Source organism: Alosa alosa, chromosome 2, assembly GCF_017589495.1.
Source record: "Alosa alosa isolate M-15738 ecotype Scorff River chromosome 2, AALO_Geno_1.1, whole genome shotgun sequence".
Classification (NCBI taxonomy): domain Eukaryota; kingdom Metazoa; phylum Chordata; class Actinopteri; order Clupeiformes; family Clupeidae; genus Alosa; species Alosa alosa.
The window spans coordinates 37,269,874-37,290,920 of NC_063190.1; the positions used below are offsets into that span (position 1 = coordinate 37,269,874).

Consider the following 21,047-nt stretch of genomic DNA (forward strand, 5'->3'; position numbering starts at 1 on the left):
CATGCGCACACACACACATCGCGGTCGTCTCAGGTTCCAAGACCTGCTTTGGAAAAAGGACAGAGACAGAGTGCCTGGAGTGCATGTGTGTGTGTGTGTGTGTGCGTGAGAGAGAGAGAGAGAACCAGAGAGAATATGTGTATGTGTATCAGTGTTTGTAGTAGAGTTAGTGTGTGCATGTATATGTGTGTATCAGTGTTTTTAGTAGAGTTAGTGTGTGCATGTGTGTATCAGTGTTTTTAGTAGAGTTAGTGTGTGCATGTATATGTGTGAGTGTGTGTGCGCATGTATATGTGTGAGTGTGTGTGCGCATGTATATGTGTGAGAGGGCAACTGTGTGTGTCAGTGTGTGGGTGGCTGTGTGTGTGTGTGTATGTGGCATATTAGTGTTGGTGTGTGTACGTACAGCATGTGTGTGTGTGTAACCTAATGAGCGAGTGTGTGTGTGTCTCTGAAGATGGGCTGTGCAAGTGGAAGTGTGTGTGTGTGCGTGTCTCTGAAGATGGGCTGTGCAAGTGGAAGGGGTTATAATTAGGAGCAGGTGGAGCACTTACTGCTGACAGGGCAGGCGAGGCCAAAAAAAGCCTTTAACGGCGGACGACGCACCGGCGAGAAGCGGAACGGGACGGGCGGACCGCTGCGTAGCGAGGAAGCAGCTGCGATGGCCAGCAAAGGTGAGACAACGCACAATGCCACCACGCCACAATGCTACAGCACAAACACAAGCGTCGCTGTGCGGGAACAGGTTGGGGGGGAGCTCTAAAGGGGTTTTTTGCCTTCTTTAAGGAGCTGGATGATGGATTGTTCCTGTGTATGTGGACTCACCGTATTCTCATGTGACTAAGATATGCAAACTCCACCTTAAACTAGACATTGTGAGAAAGAGAAACAGACAGACAGGAGATGGACAGTGAGAGTGTGGAAGCGCTGAAGCTTTTGTGTTTTGGCTCCGTGAAACCGTCCTGGTAATTTATTTTGGCCGTGGTCACTGGGGAGATTCTGAGACGCCCATGTCAGAGTGAGTTAGCGGGTTAGCGGGTTAGCCAGGCTGGACTTTGGGGCGTGTGGTTGGTCTTAGTTCTATTTGATGTGATATTCCAGAGGCCCAAGTGCGTCTAATCAGTCAACTCCGCTTTTCAGATTTACACCTCAGACTGCCAACGGATCGCTAATGTTTCCCAGACAGCCGTCTGGCAACGCTAGTGCTGATGTGCTCTGACTGACCTGCGCGGCTCTTCTGCCTCGACTCTGTCTGTGTCGCAAGTGCACTTCTTACACGTGGGAAAAAAAACAACAACATCTAACTCATGAGGGCTTAATGTGGATTACACCTGTGCTAGGATATCAGCTTTTAGATTATTAGTGTTGAGTAATGATATCAGCATGTATATTATATATTAGTGCTGAGTCATAATATCAGCATTTATATAATATATTAGAGCCGAGTCATGATATCAGCATTTATATCATATATAGCGCTTCCTCTTTCCATAAAGTAGCTGAGTCATGATATCAGTACAGTATATCATATATAGCGCTTTCTCTGTCCATAGCTGTTGAGTCGTAAACACTGGTCCCTGATTGGCTGCATGTCTGGAATCCTACTGCTGTAGCAATGACACATGTGCACACTGCAGACCAGTCTATAGTATACACTATATACTATAGAAGCTATAGGTATACTAATACTATAAAGGTATTTTATACACTATATACTATATAGGTATTTTATACACTGTATACTATATAGGTATTTTATACACTGTATAGGTATTTGACACAATGACACATGTGTACAGACCTATCTATAATATACACATGTGCTCACTGCAGACTTATCTATAATATACACACATGCTCACTGCAGACTTATCTATAATATACACATTGTGAGTGATCAGTTTTAAACGTGATATCTAATATAACACATCAACACATGCAGCAGCTGTAGTATAGCAGCAGACTCATACGTCTCTAAATGTATTTGATAAGAGGAACTTTTACCGGCATCATGTCCTATTTTTAGTTTGGGTTAACACAAACATTATATGAAATTCATCATTAACATGATGAACTCCGGTATTGTGTTTAATAAAACCCCTCATGGAAATATCTTACCTCCATGAGGACTCAACTCAACTCAGGAAGAGGGAGCATTTTCCAGCATTATTTTCTTTGACTAAATCCCAACCAGCAAAACACAAGCTGTTGTGTCTGACATCACTGTTGAGTCAACAAGTTATTCCAATGACTTCACTGTTGACCAGTTCTTGTGTGTGTAGAGTTGACCTACTGCTGGTGAAGTATATTCCAGTTCTGATGACCAGATTCTTGTGTAAATCTGTGCAGTGCGTTGTGTAAGCTTCTCTTCTCTAGCAGCGTTGCTAGTACTGTGCTGTTAGCTTCTCTTCTCTAGCAGCATGTGCTAGCACTGTGCCGTGTGTTAGCTTCTCTTCTCTAGCAGCAGGTGCTAGCACTGTGCCGTGTGTTAGCTTCTCTTCTCTAGCAGCATTTACTGGCACTGTGCCGTGTGTTAGCTTCTCTTCTCTAGCAGCATGTGTTAGCACTGTGCTGTTAGCTTCTCTTCTCTAGCAGCAGGTGCTAGAACTGTGCTGCGTGTGTTAGCTTCTCTCTTCTCTAGCAGCATGTGTTAGCACGTGCTGTTAGCTTCTCTTCTCTAGCAGCAGGTGCTAGAACTGTGCTGTTAGCTTCTCTTCTCTAGCAGCAGGTGCTAGTACTGTGCTGTTAGCTTCTCTTCTCTAGCAGCATGTGCTAGCACTGTGCCGTGTTAGCTTCTCTTCTCTAGCAGCAGGTGCTAGTACTGTGCTGTTAGCTTCTCTTCTCTAGCAGCATGTGCTAGCACTGTGCCGTGTTAGCTTCTCTTCTCTAGCAGCATGTGTTAGCACTGTGCTGTTAGCTTCTCTTCTCTAGCAGCAGGTGCTAGTACTGTGCTGTTAGCTTCTCTTCTCTAGCAGCAGGTGCTAGTACTGTGCTGTTAGCTTCTCTTCTCTAGCAGCATGTGCTAGCACTGTGCCGTGTGTTAGCTTCTCTTCTCTACAGCAACTGTAGGTATAGCAACGAGGGCTCGCTACGTCTCTAAATGTATTTGCGATAAAGGGGCATTTTCCAGCATTATTTTCTTTGACTAAATCCCAACCAGCAAAACACAAGCTGTTGTGTCTGACATCAGATTGCCAATGACTCACTGTTGAGTCAGCAAGTTGACCTACTGCTGGTGAAGTATGACCAGTTCCTGATGACCAGATTCTTGTGTAATGACGGCCTGTAGATCTGTGCCGTGTGTAAGCTTCTCTTCTCTAGCAGCAGGTGCTAGTACTGTGCTGTTAGCTTCTCTTCTCTAGCAGCATGTGCTAGCACTGTGCCGTGTGTTAGCTTCTCTTCTCTAGCAGCAGGTGCTAGCACTGTGCCGTGTGTTAGCTTCTCTTCTCTAGCAGCATGTGCTAGCACTGTGCCGTGTGTTAGCTTCTCTTCTCTAGCAGCATGTGTTAGCACTGTGCTGTTAGCTTCTCTTCTCTAGCAGCAGGTGCTAGAACTGTGCTGATGGGTTTTTATCCTCATTGCCAGCATAATACAGCCAGCCATAATACTCTATACTGAATGCAGCTCATAGGGCTATAGGCTACTGAATGAAGCTCATAGGGCTATAGGCTACTCTATACTGAATGCAGCTCGTAGGGCTATAGGCTACTCTATACTGAATGCAGCTCATAGGGCTATAGGTTACTCTGTACTGAATGAAGCTCAGGGCTATAGGCTACTCTATACTGAATGCATCTCATAGGGCTATAGGTTACTCTGTACTGAATGAAGCTCATAGGGCTATAGGTTACTCTGTACTGAATGCAGCTCATAGGGCTATAGGCTACTCTATTAAACTTTTAAACGGAGAAGTGTAATTTTTTTGAAATGACAACTAGCTGAATAACATTACTGACATTAGTTAAAGTGAACTTGCAACAGTATATTAAGATTAAGCGAAGTCCTTCAACTACTAGTCACTTGTTAGCGCATAGCTGTATTGCCATAGCTACTCCCATTCACTTGTATAGCGTTTTAAGCTAGCGTTAGCTAACTAGCTAGCTCGGTTTACAGACTAATTAAATTATTCATTCCATGTCCTAAAGAACGATTCATTTAGCCTAGAAATCTAGACGCACCCTAGCGGCGGCAAATTACTTTGCTCAGCCTGTACGTCTAGTATCAAACCATAGGGATTTCTATTGGCTGACGCCGTGGACATCATCCTATCACAGTGCTCTTTTTTGTCAGAGAATCTTAAGGCGGGCTTAACAGGATAACGACAGTCCTGCGACGGTGAACAACAAGGAAGGTGGCTATGGCGAACGAAGAGCGGTTGTTTGAATCGGCGTTGGCGTCAACTTTGGAGGAGCAACACAATGCACTTAAGTCATTCCTTTCGAAGAAGGATGTATTTGCCGTTTTGCCGACCGGATACGGATATGGTCGTAGCGCTGGCCTATTGCACGCCTAGGCAGTTTGAAAGACAATTCTCTGCCCTCCCCTTGGATTAAGCAAGGTGAATGGTTCGATTCCAGACTATACATTTCAATGATATAGGATGGCCCGCCAGGCTACGATTCATTGGTATCATACATGATTATAGACAATAATACTGTGAACACAATTATGTTTATCTGCTCTTATTGCTTGTTAAGAGAGAAAGTTTATTTAGTGACGTAAGGTGACACTCCCACTTATACAGACCGGAACTGTCCCGTTTTGCTCCCATAGTAACGAATTACGTTGCTCTATCTTGCTAGTAATCAAGGATCTTTGGCTATAGGCTACTCTGTACTGAATGCAGCTCATAGGGCTATAGGCTACTCTATAGGCTACTCTGTATGAAGCTCATAGGGCTATAGGCTACTCAATGCAGCTCATAGGGCTATAGGCTACTCTATATGAAGCTCACAGGGCTATAGGCTACTCTGTACTGTATGAAGCTCATAGGGCTATAGGCTACTCTGTATGAAGCTAATAGGGCTGTAGGCTACTCTATAGGCTGCTCTGTATGAAGCTCATAGGGCTATAGGCTACTCTATGGGCTGCTCTGTATGAAGCTCATAGGGCTATAGGCTACTCTGTACTGTATGAAGCTCATAGGGCTATAGGCTACTCTATAGGCTACTCTTTTCTGAATGAAGCTCATAGGGCTATAGGCTACTCTGTACTGTATGAAGCTCATAGGGCTATAGGCTACTCTATAGGCTACTCTTTTCTGAATGAAGCTCATAGGGCTATAGGCTACTCTGTACTGAATGAAGCTCATAGGGCTATAGGCTACTCTGTACTGTATGAAGCTCATAGGGCTATAGGCTACTCTTTTCTGAATGAAGCTCATTGGGCTATAGGCTACTCTGTACTGTATGAAGCTCATAGGGCTATAGGCTACTCTGAAACAAGGTTACTGGCTTACCCTGTAACTTCCGGAGTAACAGGCTTTACTGCATGTATTAGTTTTGAAGAGACATATTGTTTTGAGATCAGGGATGACTCCCGAAGTTACCTCACCTGGGTAAGCCAATAAGCCCACTTCGTAGTAGGTTATTCTCTGAACAGGTTAGGTCAGAAAAGACGTTTTGGTTGTGCTTTTGGTGCCGTTGATGTATATTGGAATAAGCAGACTGCTCTTTTGGCTGGAATGAAAACCTGCTGCAGTATGCCATAAGTGGTTCGATCACCCTTTGATTTGTCACACCTGTGATAATGTGTGCAATTAGCCTAAAGGCTACATACGCCGGCGTGATATGAGTGTGTTGCCCTCCGACAACAGCAACACAACAGAACCACAACAGCATTACAACAGCATCACAACAGCAACAAAACAGCAACACAACAGCATCACAATGTAGCATCCGTGAGCTCCAATTTACATGTAATCAGAGTGTAGCGCTATAGTTGCCTGGTTGCATTAGCTACTAGCTGTAGCAACTCGAGCTAGGTAAAACCGGAGACCGTTTTCAACATGTTTCATCCAGTCCTTCTAGTTGCAGAGTTCGCAGGTGCTAGGCTAGCGCAAGTCATCAGTATGTGTTAGCCTGCCACTAAAAACAGTCTCATTACATGCCTATTATCCCAATATGCATCTTGCACATTACATGCATAGTTGCATACATCTGCACTATTACTTCTGCACTTTACATCCACTCCACTCCATGTGTACTTGTCTTGATACTATGTGTAACGGATGCCAGTTACTGTAGCTTAGCTGTGCTTGGGGAACGTTGGTAAACCTCACTGCCCGACGCCTCATGTGAGCCAGTAGCCTGGGCTATTGGCTCAACTGTCAGCACGCTCACCTCCCGATCCGAGGTGCTGCTGTTCGCCGGTTAGAGTCCGGGCGTGTGCAGGGCTGAATCGAGCAGGTTCAACACAACGCGGGTTACATTACATATGCTTATTTGTATTTTGTATATTATGTTAATACGTTGATATGTGCCTACATGTATATAGTTGTCTATATTGTACAGTATACATATCTTTATTATTATTGTCTATTGAATGTGTTACTACTACATGTCTATGTGTTAATACTACATGCCTATGTGTTAATACTACATGTCTATGGAGATATTTTTGAGATATGTGCTTCCTAGAGGCATTTTTTAGTAAAAGTTGGGAACAGGACTCTTAAACATAATTAAGGTGTGCTGAATCCAACTAGCCCTCTTCCCAAGCTGAATTTTGAGTTTATGACCATCTAATTAGCATAAACAAAATGGTGATTTTGGGCACCATTCTTTGGGAGGATGTCATTATACCATGTAAATTAATTCATATTGTTCACAGAAATCTCCCTCGGCCAATAGATCAAGGATACAGGCTGTGAAAAAAAGAAAAACAATCTATATTATGCCTATGTTAATTACCTGAAAAAAACCTTTGAAAAATGTAATTGTTAAAATTTTATAATTGAGCAGGCACACGGTATTTGACGAATGAGACTTTTGAGGGTTTTCGGGCTTGAAACCAAAGGGTTGCCGGTTCGATCCCCGACCAGTTGGAAAAAAAGTGCCCTTGAGCAAGGCACCTAACCCCTCACTGCTCCCCGGGCATCACTGTAGCAAGGCATCTCACTGCTCCAGATTAATGTGTGCTACAGACCCCGTTTACACGAAGGGAAAACGCAGATATTTTCCTGCGGTTTGGCCTCTCGTTTACACCAAAACCCTGTTTTTATCACAGAAAACGATTATTTCTAAAACCTCCGGCCAAAGTGGAGATTTCTGATAACGCCGGTTATGTGCTGCCGTATCAACAGGGATAAACGGCGTTTTAGCTTCTTAAACGTCACATTATGCGCCTGAAAATCCTTAACGTCATGCGAGCGCCTGATGTTTACAGTTTCTTTGGCTACTGATCAGGATTATCATGGATGCTGTTAAGGTGCTACTAATTTTTACTTTTGTGCAAACGCTTCTGGCCTGTTTGCATTGGCAACAACTGCTCTACATGGAGGAGCAGAGGCGAAGGATCGCACGGAGGTCAGCATTTTTACTGCTCGTGTTAGTCGTTGGTGTCGATTCTGAGGATTTTGATTGGCCAGCATGGCTTTATTCCTTTCCCTACACTGCCACCCATAGGTTTGGCATAGTTATTATGGCTAACAAGCGTATTTGATGCGGGTTGATGTAAATGACAAGTCTTTTGAAAACAATGTTGTGTGCACGATGTTATTATTGAAAACGGAGGGGGGGAAATATTCGTTTCTCTAAATACCTTCAATGTGTGACCTGTGTGTTCACTAATTCACGGATGGGATACATGCAGAGGCCAAATTCCTTGTATACGCAAGTATACTTGGCCATAAAACCTGATTTACATTACATTTTACATAATTGAAGTGAATTAGGTTGGTAATGTATGTAGTCTTGGAGTAAGTTACATAGGCCTTTACCCATTTCGGTAACACTTTATGGATATACCCATCACACCTAATGCTTTAGTTGATGTGTTGTTCATACATGAGGTCATCATATATATGTATTCCTGTCAATTCCATAGTTCCTGATGATTCATAGGATATAAAGGAATGACGGAATGCATAAATCATGAATTAATTAATGCATGAATTCATGATAATTCATGTACCTTTACAATAAAGTGTTACCCATATTTCTTCATAACCTTTGTGTTAGTAAAATGATTGAATGTCCTGTGAATTAATAGCTAGATGAATAACTTTATAACTAGTGCAAGTTCAAGTTACTTTATTTGTACCCAGAGGTAGATTTTGTTTGCAGTATAGAATGCTTCAAGAGAATTTGCCAGAACAGGAGCACAGAGGATGCCATCTTTACTGCAATTCCCTCCACCCTGTCCCTCCTTAACAATAGCAACACCTATGTGAGAATGCTGTTCATTGACTTCAGTTCAGCATTCAACACCATTATCCCCTCCAAACTGATCACCAAACTCAGTGAAGTGGGCATCAATACCTCCCTCTGAAACTAGATTCTGGACTTCCTAACAACAGACCACAGTCTGTTAGATTAGATAACCTCACCTATTCAACCCTCACCCTGAACACCGGCGTGTGCTGAGCCCTCTTTTACTCCCTCTTCACCTACAACTGCATACTTGTATATGGCTCTAACACCATTGTCAAATTTGCAGACAACACTACTGTGATTGCTCTCATTAGCAACACTAATGAAACAGCCTGCAGGGAGGAGGTCCAGCACCTAACAACCTGGCTCTCAACAGCAAGAGGACCAAAGACCTCATTGTGGACTTCAGGAAGTCAAAAGCTAGCACACAAAGCCCCATCCTCATCAACAGGACTGAGGTGGAGCATGTCACCAGTTCATGTTTCTGGGTGTCCACATCTCTGTGGACCTCTCTTGGACCCTCAACACCTCTACCTTGATCAAGAAGGCTCACCAGCATCTCTTCTTCCTGGAGACTAAAGAACACAACCTCTCTCCTCAGACCGCTGCACCATTGAGAGCATCCTCACCAACTGTGTCACAGTATGGTATGGCACCTGCTCTGCCTCCGCCCGGAAAGCACGGCAGAGAATGGTGAAAACTGCTCAACACATTACTGGTTCCTCACACCCCTCCCCCCACCCCCCCTCCATCAACGCCCCTCCATCAACATCAATAAATGTACATACTGTAATTACACTTAAACACAGCGATATTCTACTGATATTTATACTGTTCATACTGCACATACACTTATATATTTTCAGTACTCTGCACAATGACAATGTAGATGAATCTAATCTAAGATAATCTAATCAAATGAAACATGTGACTGCTGGCCATCTTTCACATTTGGAAATGAAGGATATGATGCTAGCTTGTTAGTTAACAGTTGTTCGTGATTATTAAAGGAACTCCAATGATTTTAAACTCCAAACACGTGTCCACCCACCACGAAGATGTTTACCAATGAAGCCAGGCCAGACTCTTTGCCAAAGAGGACCGTAAACATAGTCAAGAGTATGGTTCATGAGGTGATAATAAGGCTAATTATTTAATTATAATTTTTTTGCATTTTTATATTTTTCATAGCCTTTACTTTTTATTTTTTGCCCACGGGAGATTTCTGAGATGCACAGATGTGAACAATATTAATTTATTTACATGGTATAATGAACCGTCCGAAGAAAGTGCCCAAAATCGCCATTTTGTTGATGCTAATAGATGGTCAAAAACTCAAAATTCTGCTTGGGAACAGGGCTAGTTGGATTCAGCACATGTTAAATATGATAAAAAGTCCTGTTCCCAACTTTTACTAAGAAATGCCTCTAGAGCCATTTACAAGGACTTTTTCTTGAAATAGCACTTGTCTATTACTACTACATGTCTATTTGTTGAATGTACAGAGAGTAATTAACACCTACCAAAGTCAAATTCCTTGTATATGTAAGTATACTTGGCCAATAAAAACTGATTCTGATTCTATGCAATTTAAAGGTAGGTATTTAAAGGTACACTATGCAGGTTTAGGTATTTTTGGCCACTGTAGAGCTCCCTCTAGAGTTGTGTTATATTTATATTTAACTTTGCTGTTGTAAATAGCAAACTTGTCATGACTTATCCCGCCTGTACACAATGAAACTACGTTTGTTGAGGAGGTAAAGGATTAACAACAGGCAAAAATTATCTCCAAAGAGTTATATCTACTGACAGGGTAATGTTTCACGATTCTTGCGAGATTTGTTGGCCCACCGTTCTTGAAGTTCAATGGCTGGTTTTGTCGTTAGCGACTCGCTACGTCTATGCTGTATAGCTATGCTAGGTAAACAATTTGCCTATTACAAGTTCGTTTACCATCAAATTGGCTTTGTAAAAGTTATCTTGCATTGTGTATAGTGCTGTCAGTTGCATTGTGTATAGTGCTGTCAGTTAAACGCGTTATTAACAGCGTTAACGTAAACCTATTTTAACAGCGTCAATTTTTTTTATCGCGAGATTAACGTTCTTTTTGGTGTAACAAACTTTGTAGTTTTTTCACATGCTGTTGCAACAACTAGTAACGTTAGAACAACTACAACACCACACCAGATCTAGCTAGACCGGATGGAATGGAAGGTTGTATGTGCTGCACGTACACGCCCCCTTTTAGGGGAAAGATGACTGATATAATGGAAATCTATGCTGCATCAAAGTGGAGAGCGAAAAGGGCTTATAGTACGCTTACTAAATCTTGAAACAAACGTGAATAAAAGGCACATAATAAGGTTGGTGTAAGAGTTATCTGTGTGTTTATGGGATTAATGTGATGATGTTCCTATGTTTTGCACTTTCCAGTTTACTAACAGGAGTGTCACGAATGTATCGATAGGCACAGTCAAACTGCCCGTGGCTGACTATAATTAAGTTCAGCAAGCTTAACTTTACATGTCATAACATCAACTAAACATAAGTCACACATTCATTCTATCACTTGTAATATGAACATAGCCTATTTCCTACAACTAGGTGAGATACTTAGCCAGGTTATACTGAAGTTCCACAGTTAGCTAGCCTGCAAGCTAACCGTTTTGCATGGAATATTATGGTAAAGTGTGGCTACATGCTAAATGTGTACAATGCATGGGGTATTGCAAACGAATTAGGTTGGTAATGTACATCGTTTCGACATGAGCAAGTCCAATGATATAATGTTAACATGTTTTCCGCTAAAATGGGGCGTGATGCAGATTAAATGTATTGTAGTGAACTGAGCCTAGCTGGTTCATGACTGAACTCCCATAATGCTGTGCAGTGTATGTGTGTGTGTGTAATGTTGATGTTGGTTTTAGTATGAGTAATTGCGTTTACCTTGTCATGTATGTGTTAGCTGGTATAGTCTTTCTTTATGTTGTACCTCATGTGTTTACCCCGTGTATTGTATGTGACTACCCTGTTTGTGTATTGTGCTTGTTTAAAATTGACCTCCTTTGTGTTGCCTGTGTAATGACGTTCTTGTGTTTTGGTGCGTAACCAATAAAACCATTCTCAGACAACTTTGCAGTTTGTTACAGTATCTTTATCAAAGACAATTTTTGCCGTTAGTAGGCTAGGCTACGTAAAGGCATGCTGCACACACTTTGTTGGGCTTACGAGCCAGCCAAAGAGTAGTAGCCTAGGCTGACGCATTAGTTGTGTGCCGCCAAAGATTTTATCACTGTCACTTGTTCTGTTATCAACATTCCTCTTTGGCTGCTACTATTTGCGATGCACTCTGCTTTCGACATTCATTTACAGATTCCATATTCTTTACAAGACAACTCTGTACACCAGCATCACACTTTGCCGCCGTGTAAATCACGATTCAGTTATATTTGGTCGACGCTGCTCCATAAAATCCATTGTTCATCCAGTGTTTGCCTGTTAAAAACTTCGGCGTTGATGTGTGTGGCAAGTGACAGTGCACCATGGACTGTAGGCCTATAAAATGGCAATGCACTCATGTTGAAAAGTTCCTTATTTTCAACTGAACTCAAAGATAATGAATATAGTATGAATATAATATGTTCTGTTTGTTATGCCTTTATAATGTGTGTAGGCCTACATTTTGTGCATGCACTTCTGCGGTAGCATTTATTTCAGTTTATATCAGCTATATTTCTGAAGAATATATTGTGTTGCCTCAGGTTTGCTGCACATCTTTTGAAATTTGATTTGAAATAATCAAATAGACCTACTACGTCTTAAAGTTAAGTTAATAAAGTAACTTGCTTTGCTTTCATTTGAATCCCAATCAAGATACACAATAATTGCTTTATTGTTAATATGGACTCCTGGAAAGTTCAGAAATGCAAAATAATAGAATTTTAATCATATGATAAAATATGTGATTAATTGTGATTAACTATAGGAATTCAGCAATTAATCGTGATTAAAAATTTTAATCGTTTGACAGCACTAATTGTGTACCTTTAAGGTGAAAATCTTGCATAGTGTACCTTTCAAAAAAGAAAAACCCCTCCATCATTCATGCACATTCACACAGCACGGTATGGTTATGATTATGGTCATTTCAAATATGATATACAGAGAGATGTTAAATCCCTAGAACTATAGGTAGGGGATTTCACACAGAGGCCCATCAACATCCAAAACTATTTACCATCAACAAATCAACAACCAAAACTATTTGCCATCAACAAATCAACAACCAAGACTATTTACTATCAACAAATCAACAACCAAGACTATTTACCGTCAACAAATCAACAACCAAGACTATTTGCTAGTGCTGCCGCCATTAATCGACTTAGTCGACGTAATCGACCATGAAAATTAGTCTACAGTCTACATGTCAATAACACATGTCCATAGTGTCCACTACAGTATACTATAGTCTAATAGAAATGCAGATACTTATGCTTAGATTGTTAATACACAATGTTTTTTACATTTTTTTTATATTAGTCGTTTAGATTAGTTGACTAATTTTTCGAAAGATTAGTTGTTAGAAAATTAGTCGTTAGGTGGCAACACTACTATTTACTTTCAACAAATCAACCTTTTTGGGCAAAAAACATCTGACAGAACAGCGTTCCAGAGCATTTCACTGTGGTTATCAAGCAGGCACATATCACATTATACTGTGGTGGGTGTATTTGATGTTCACAGGGTTCCTACGCAGTATGGAAAACCTGGAAAAGTATGTAAGTTTATTTTAATAATTTCCAGGTCTGGATTAGTATGGAAAAAAGAAACAAGGGTATGGAGAAATATTTGTGTTTCCAGACTATTGCATTTGCAGTACTAATCACTTCACTCTGGTCATAATGAACCATTCCTACTGTTGTGCAGCTTAACTGTCAGTCCCCATCGTCAATATACAACTATGATACAACTAAGATACAACTAAAAATGACCCAGCTAAATGGACGAATATTAAGTATCATTTTTTAATTCACTTCAGTTGTCCATACCTTTGTTTTCACCGAGTTATCCCAAACCAGAAGTGGCCGCAATGTCGAGAATATGGTCAGAAAAATCTACTGAGAAGTTTGGAAATTTGAGTTTGGAAAAAGTATGGAATTTTGAAATGCAAAATGTGTAGGAACCCTGTGTTCAGTTGTCAACAAGATAAACGTCCCCCTGTCTCCCTAGTAACCGTCCCCCTGTCTCCCTAGTAACCGTCCCCCCCTGTCTCCCTAGTAACCGTCCCCCCTGTCTCCCTACCCAAACCTAGTGATAGACCTGATGTACTGGCGGGATGTTAAGAGGACGGCCGTGGTGTTCACGGGCCTTGTGGTCGGCCTGGCCTGCCTGTTCCAGCTCAGCCTCATCAGTGTGGTGTCCAACTTCCTCCTGGCCATCCTGGGCTTCACCATGTTCGTACGCCTCCTCTGCAAGGCCCTGCACCTCGTTCGCCTCATTGATGCCTCTCACCCTTTCCAGTGAGTCTGTGTTTTGCAAAAATAACCTCTCCAGTCTCAGGCTTTTCAACAGTCACAAGTGGAGCGCCATCAGTTCAGCGTGTACTCATTCAGACTGAGTAACTTTGACTTCATACATGGCTGCTGAATTAAAGTGTTGGGGATATAAAAGTATACTGTCACTGTAGGGCTTATAAGTGTTGGGGATATAAAAGTATACTGTCACTGTAGGGCAGTGTTTTTTCAAACTTTTTCAGCCCAAGGACCACTAAAAAAAAAAAAAAACCTCACGGACCACCTAGCTAAAAAAAAAAAAAAACAGTAGACCTACTTCAACAGTAGACCTATACTGAACCACCTTGCTTATTGTATTTGCACCTTGCTTATTGTGTTAGAAGATTCATTTAAACTGGCCTAGCTTACATAAGCAGTTTTGCAGAACTGTCTGGATTTACATACAATTTGGTTCAATATTGCAAAAAACTCATCTATATTATATTTTACCACGTCTGCTCGCGGACCACTTGGGTCAGCTTGCGGACCACACTTTGAGAAACACTGCTGTAGGGTAATGTCAATTACACTGTAAGTTAACAGCACATTTGAATGTAGCCATATGTTTTTATTAGTGATTTCTGCTGTGATAATGAAGGCATGTATGAATTGATACAGCACCTGTGGAGGTGGCGTGGAGCCTTTGTGTTGAGTCTGGGTTCTGTGGAGTCTTTGTGTTGAGTGGGTTCTGTGGAGTCTTTGTGTTGAGTCTGGGTTCTGTGGAGTCTTTGTGTTGAGTGGGTTCTGTGGAGTCTTTGTGTTGAGTCTGGGTTCTGCTCTCAGGTCGTTCCTGGATGAGGATCCCACCCTGACAGATGACATCACCATTCGCATGGTGGAAACCATCGTTCTCCTGATTGCCACGTCCATCACAGAGCTAAAGAGACTCTTGTTCGTTGAGAACATGATGGATTCAATCAAGGTATTACACAGTCAATGCAAACTAAGTTAATGACCAGAGACTGATATCATCTCTCTCAACTCAAGCACACCGAAACAGTGCAAATAGCGACACATCTTTAATCCAAATCTAAAGATGGCCGTCCTTCTCCTCCCATAGTTCCTGGTGCTGCTGTACCTGCTGACCTATGTAGGTGTCCAGACCAACGGCCTCACGCTGGTCATGTCTGGTAAGACCGATAGCACTCGTCCCATGGCAGCGCCTGTAACTATAGCAACATCTCAAGTTTGACTCTCAGGAAGTGGATGTGGACTCACAGATAAACTGATGACCTCTCTGATGACCTGTCCCGTTCATAGTCTCCCGTTCATAAGCTATAAGCTGCACTGAGGAAAAGCCATTAACTAAATATCAGTGTAACAATGCTGCGTATTGTTTATTTGTTCACAGATTTTAACAAAGCCAATATTGAAGTCTCATACACACGTTATGTGACAAAATGTTGTTCAGTGATCATCTGTTTTTTAATGAAGCCAAAGCTCCTTGTCAGACAAGTTGATTTCTACCAATAATGTGCCTTCCCTAAGTTGATTCAGTGTTTGTCCTTGTGTTTGACCTTGTGTTTGACCTTGTGTTTGTCTTTCCACAGCGGTGATTTGTGCCTTCTCTCTCCCTCTGTTTTACCGGCTGCAGCAGGTAAGGACATTGTTTGTCCTCCTCTATGAAGGAAGGGGAGGGAGAAAGACTCATCTAAAGGCATACACACACACACACACACACACACACACACACACACACTCACACTCATACACAGACTCACACTCTCTGCTGTGTTATGTTTGTTCTAGGGACGCATTGAGAGGATCGTGAAAGCAGTGAACGCCTCTTTAGATAGAGGCAAACTAATGTAAGTGCTTTCATTATATTCTTAAATACAGCACAGAGCAACCACATACCACTAGCATATAGAAATATGATCTCAAAACTATTAGCACGACCTGATCCAAAAACACTTAATGTGTGTACAAGTCTTCTTCAATTAAATTCTATTTCAGTTTTGAGAAAATTGCCTGTAGCAACAGGCATGTAGCGAGCAATTTATTTGGACATAACTACATGCCCGTTGCTACAGTCTATAAACCATTTTGTTGCTAATGCAGATAACGAGTCTATAAACAATCTAGCTCAAAACTCGATCTTCTAATTATACATTCATACACACACATATGCAGAAACAGACTTTTGTAGATCTACACTAGCATGTAACTCCAATGCATGATGAATACTGTTCTGGCTGTACTGGATGCTAACTCTTGCTGTTATTGTGACTATACTGGATGCTAACTCTTGTTGTTGTTGTGACTGTACTGGATGCTAACTCTTGTCGTTGTTGTTGTGACTGTACTGGATGCTAACTCTTGTTGTTGTGACTGTACTGGATGCTAACTCTTGTTGTTGTGACTGTACTGGATGCTAACTCTTGTTGTTGTTCTTGCAGCCTTGACAGCATCTATGAGCTCATCCACCCGTCTCCTCCACCGCCTCCTGCTTCGACTCCAACGCTGAAGGCCAAGCTGAAGGCCAAGTGATGAGGGAGAACGACACAGGCGGGGGGTAGTGGGTTTTCTGGGGAGGGCATTGGGGGTGTGGGGTGAATGGGCAGAAACTGGAGATCTGTGAACAGATATGGAGAATCTGTGAAAAGCACAGGAGGGGGAAATAGAAAAAATATTAAAATGTCTTAATGTTCAGCCTGATGGAATACAGGTGGAGTGTATCGGTCACTTAAGAATGAAGCAAGATTTTAAGATCATCACTTAAGAATGGAGCAGGATTTTAAGATCATAACTTAAGAATGGAGCAGGATTTTAAGATTTTCTTAATTGTGCAAACGGATCGCTGATCGAAATGGTCAGGAAGAATTCACATTCATAAAAACGTTGTCTTAAAAGAAAAATCTTGAAATGTCTTAAAGGTTTACCCCCTAAGCCCGTACACTAATAATGTCCCAGAATGTAGTCTGGGAGTCGCTGGCAGCTCTGCCTCTAGGGATCTGAGCCAGATCCCATCCAGATTCAATCAGGAAAAAAACACTGCATTCACACTGTAACTTAAGTTCTTTTGATCACCAAGTTCATCTGCACTTTTGGAATGAGAGAATGGGCAAAGACACACCAATATATTTAAACATTTACGGTGTGCTGGTAATGACTGCAAGGTCAAACAGAAGACAAATTGGGGGAAGTACCACACACTCAGCGTAGCTGGTTAACATGACGGAGGTCATCTAGAACCTAAATGGAGTAACTTTGAGTGTGTGATACTTTTTCCTGTTGTTTTTTTGTAATATTATTGGACATGTGACAATCAGAGGTATACCTATAAAGATTGAGTGTGTTTTTATATATTATTTGAAATGTGAAGATCAGAGTTGTACCTATAAAGATTGAGTGTGTTCGTCCATTCTCTTACTCTCCCCGAGGGCCAGGTTTAGCTGGCAACAGGGCTCTTCATTTCAGTTCTGTGATTATTGAACCTAATTTATTTATCTTGGTCGTCAGCCGGTCAGCACGGAGGGAGTAGAAGCTCATGTGGCACACACACACACGTGCGTGCGGCACGGCAGGCCTGGAACACACAAGGCCCCAAACGTTTCTAAACTTAAAGCTGCGTTGTGTATGCAGTGAGAAACTAGCCATTCTGAGCTATCTCTATTAAAGCACTTTTAAGAGCAGCTGAGTTATGTACACACGCACACACACACGCACACACGCGCACACACATACACACACACACACACACGCATGCACGCGCGCACACACACAAATGAAACCAGCCTCTGTAAGGCAAGCTACAGCTGAGGCAAAAAAGCAAGTCCTCTTTGCAGAGAGGTTCTTTGACATGTATGACCTCTGACTGTATGGACATAAAGCAGCTCCAGTTATGCGCCTCCCGTTCATGTTTACTACCAGTTGAAACATTTATATTTATTTATAATCCTCTGAGATGCAACTGTTGTCTGAAAAGATTCACATTTGCCGAGAAACACTGTCATGTTCAACAAAAGTGTTTAATGGGATGCATTTGAGCATCATCATCATCATCATCATCATCATATACCATGTAGGCCATTGCACTGTGCCGGCAGTACACTTATATTTATATTCAATTTAAGACTGCAAAACATCTGTCCCACCGACAAAACAAAGTCAAAATATGTCCAGACCGGAATGACTAATTCTTTTTCCCCCACAAGAGGGCGGCATTACACATGAAACTTTTTCTTTTGATACCGCCAGAATATCATTTGTGTGTCAAATGTTTTTTATTACTTTAACAGAAATAAAATGAGACCCCTGATAAACAGCACGTGTGGTCGTGGTGAATCAGCACGTATTATGCATTTTGTGTTGTTTGTTTGTTTGGCTTATACCTGACAGCAGGGGAGAACGTAGGCCCAAATGGGACATTTAGTCTTGGATGAGACCAAAGAGCTGTGGTTCATCTGAGTGGTTTTGAACACTTCCAACAAATGCTGGCAGGGTAAATAAAGCCAGAGGACCGGTCAGAACTAGCCCAGCTGGGATGTGGGGAGTTTAGTTAAATAAGGATGCAGGGTCGTGCTACCGCAGATCTTAGAGCGCTCAGCTGTGCAATCAGTGGAGCATTCTTCGACATGCTTTGTTTACATTTGTGATGTCCCAATCAAAAACAGACATTTTTTTTTGTCTTTTTAAAAAAACTGGTTATCTGTTTTCAATGTTTCTCAGGCAATCGCGTTAGATATAATTTCAAATGGAATGCTCATGTTGTGCTTACACAGGCAACTGAAGCTTGGAATGAAAATAGTTTCCATAAATGGAACAGGAAACCATTCTAGAAAACGCATGTCACGCTAACCTCTGGTATATCTAACAGAACCTCTGGTATATCTAACGGAACCTTCTCTAATCTAGATCCACTCTGGAGTCGTACTCCATCTTGGGCGTCATTGCTGGGAGTCAGAGTAGAAGCTGATGTGATTGGTAGAGTAGAAGCTGATGTGATTGGTAGAGTAGAAGCTGATGTGATTGGTAGAAGAGGAGGAAGGTGTGGTAGTGGCACGGCAGCCTCTAAACTTCTCTACATTTAAAGTTGTGTATGCAGAGCAGTAAGAAACTATTCTGGGCCGTCTCTATTAAAGCACTTTTAAGAGCAGCTGAGTTATGTAGGTCACCTGCGGTCTGAGCACACACACACACACACACACACCTACGGACTGCGGAGATGGAACAATCTGCCTCCTCAGTGCAGGGTTCCTACGCAGTATGGAAAACCTGGAAAAGTATGGAAGTTTATTTTAATAATTTCCAGGTCTGGATAAGTATGGAAAAAAGAAACAAGGGTATGGAGAAATATTTGTGTTTCCAGACTATTGCATTTGCAGTACTAATCCCTTCACTCAGGTCATAATGAACCATTCCTACTGTTGTGCAGCTTAACTGTCAGTCCCCATCGTCAATATACAACTATGATACAACTAAGATACAACTAAAAATGACCCAGCTAAATGGACGAATATTAAGTGTCATTTTTTAATTCACTTCAGTTGTCCATACCTTTGTTTTCACCGAGTTATCCCAAACCAGAAGTGGCCGCAATGTCGAGAATATGGTCAGAAAAATCTACTGAGAAGTTTGGAAATTTGAGTATGGAAAAAGTATGGAATTTTGAAATGCAAAATGTGTAGGAACCCTGTCAGTGGGCGTAGCGCAAGGAGGGGACACTTAGTGGACTCTTGGACTCAAACAGAACCAGCACCAGTCTGCTGCAGTGCAGCACAATACACACACAGATTCTGGACTCTATGGGCCCCACAATACACATGCAGGTTCTGGACTCTACGGGCCCCACAATACACACGCAGGTTCTGGATTCTATGGGCCCCACAATACACAGGCAGGTTCTGGACTCTATGGGCCCCACAATACACACGCAGGTTTTGGACTCTACGGGCCCCACGATACACACAGGTTTTGGACTCTACCAGCCTGGGAATACTCATACTAAATTTGGGATTTGCTCTGCAGATCCGCCTGGCCAAGAGGCCATTGAAGGCCATTTAACGCCCATAAAGTATGGCCACACAAATACAAATGCTAATCTGGCATTGACATATATTTCTTTGTAATTGAGTAAAAAACTGTCTTTAGAACCTTGGTTTAGAAGATTGCTACACTTCTGAAAAGATTTGGTAAGAGTTTAATGCTCCAATTTAAGTTTAATTTCTATTTGCGCCCCTGCTGGAAGTCGTTAGAAGTCAATTAATGTCTCCAGACCCACTTTCAACTACTACTGAGAAGGTCTGCGTGCTAACCAGGCTAGGACTCCACGGGCCCTTCCAGACCCACTCTCAACTACTACTGAGAAGGTCTGCGTGCTAACCAGGCTAGGACTCCACGGGCCCTTCCAGACCCACTCTCAACTACTACTGAGAAGGTCTGCGTGCTAACCAGGCTAGGACTCCACGGGCCCTGGGCCCCACAATACACGCGCAGACATTGGACTCTACGGGCCCCACAATACACACGCAGGCACTGGACTCTACGGGCCCCGGGCCCCACAATACACACGCAGGCATTGGACTCTATGGGCCCCTGGGTGGAGTGTGGATACTGTATGGAAACAATATAAATATATATACTTACAGAATAGAGTTGATAATCTATTAACTCAATGAGTGCCAAAAACGTAATATTACGTTTTTCCTTCCCATGTGTTGATTGCCAAAAACGTAATATTATGTTTTTAGTTTTTTTTTTAAAATTACGAAACTAGACACTCTAACACATCTTGTATGTGATTTTGGGAACTCTGTGATGAATGGAAATGAAATATATGACGATCGAAAACTCATGAAAACGCACAATCTTGACATTTTATCTGGACATTTTATCATAACTCGGTCGCCGCTTTGGGTCGAATCAGTGACGCATGCACGTCAGGTCAAAACCATTTTCATGGGTCTATCACTAGGTGGCAGTCTCGCCAGGTCTTGCTGATCACTTCCCAGAAAGTTTACAGGCAACACTTCATATTTCATGAAAGACGTTATATCTCCATTTTTTTTAAAAAACAGCGATTTTGATGAAAACTAGCCACTGTTTAGCTTGGGATTTCTCAGGATCAGAGGCGTGTAGAAATACACGGTTTACACCCACTGAAAGCTTAAAGTCTCAC

At 42.0% G+C, this 21,047-nt stretch overlaps 1 protein-coding gene across 2 annotated transcripts; it reads left to right on the forward strand.

The window, feature by feature from the left end:
• The first annotated feature begins 491 nt into the window (after positions 1-491).
• Positions 492-16,435, forward strand: rtn2b (reticulon 2b). Of its 2 annotated transcripts, none has more exons than XM_048235785.1 (7): positions 492-674; positions 13,687-13,894; positions 14,711-14,849; positions 14,988-15,057; positions 15,478-15,524; positions 15,677-15,735; positions 16,327-16,435. In XM_048235785.1, the coding sequence occupies exons 1-7, from the start codon at positions 662-664 to the stop codon at positions 16,415-16,417; spliced, it is 627 nt and encodes a 208-aa protein (XP_048091742.1). In that variant the 5' UTR covers positions 492-661; the 3' UTR covers positions 16,418-16,435. The 2 variants fall into 2 exon arrangements, with proteins under 2 accessions (XP_048091742.1, XP_048091749.1); XM_048235792.1 differs by lacking the exon at positions 492-674 and adding an exon at positions 1,160-1,278.
• Positions 16,436-21,047: the final 4,612 nt, after the last annotated feature.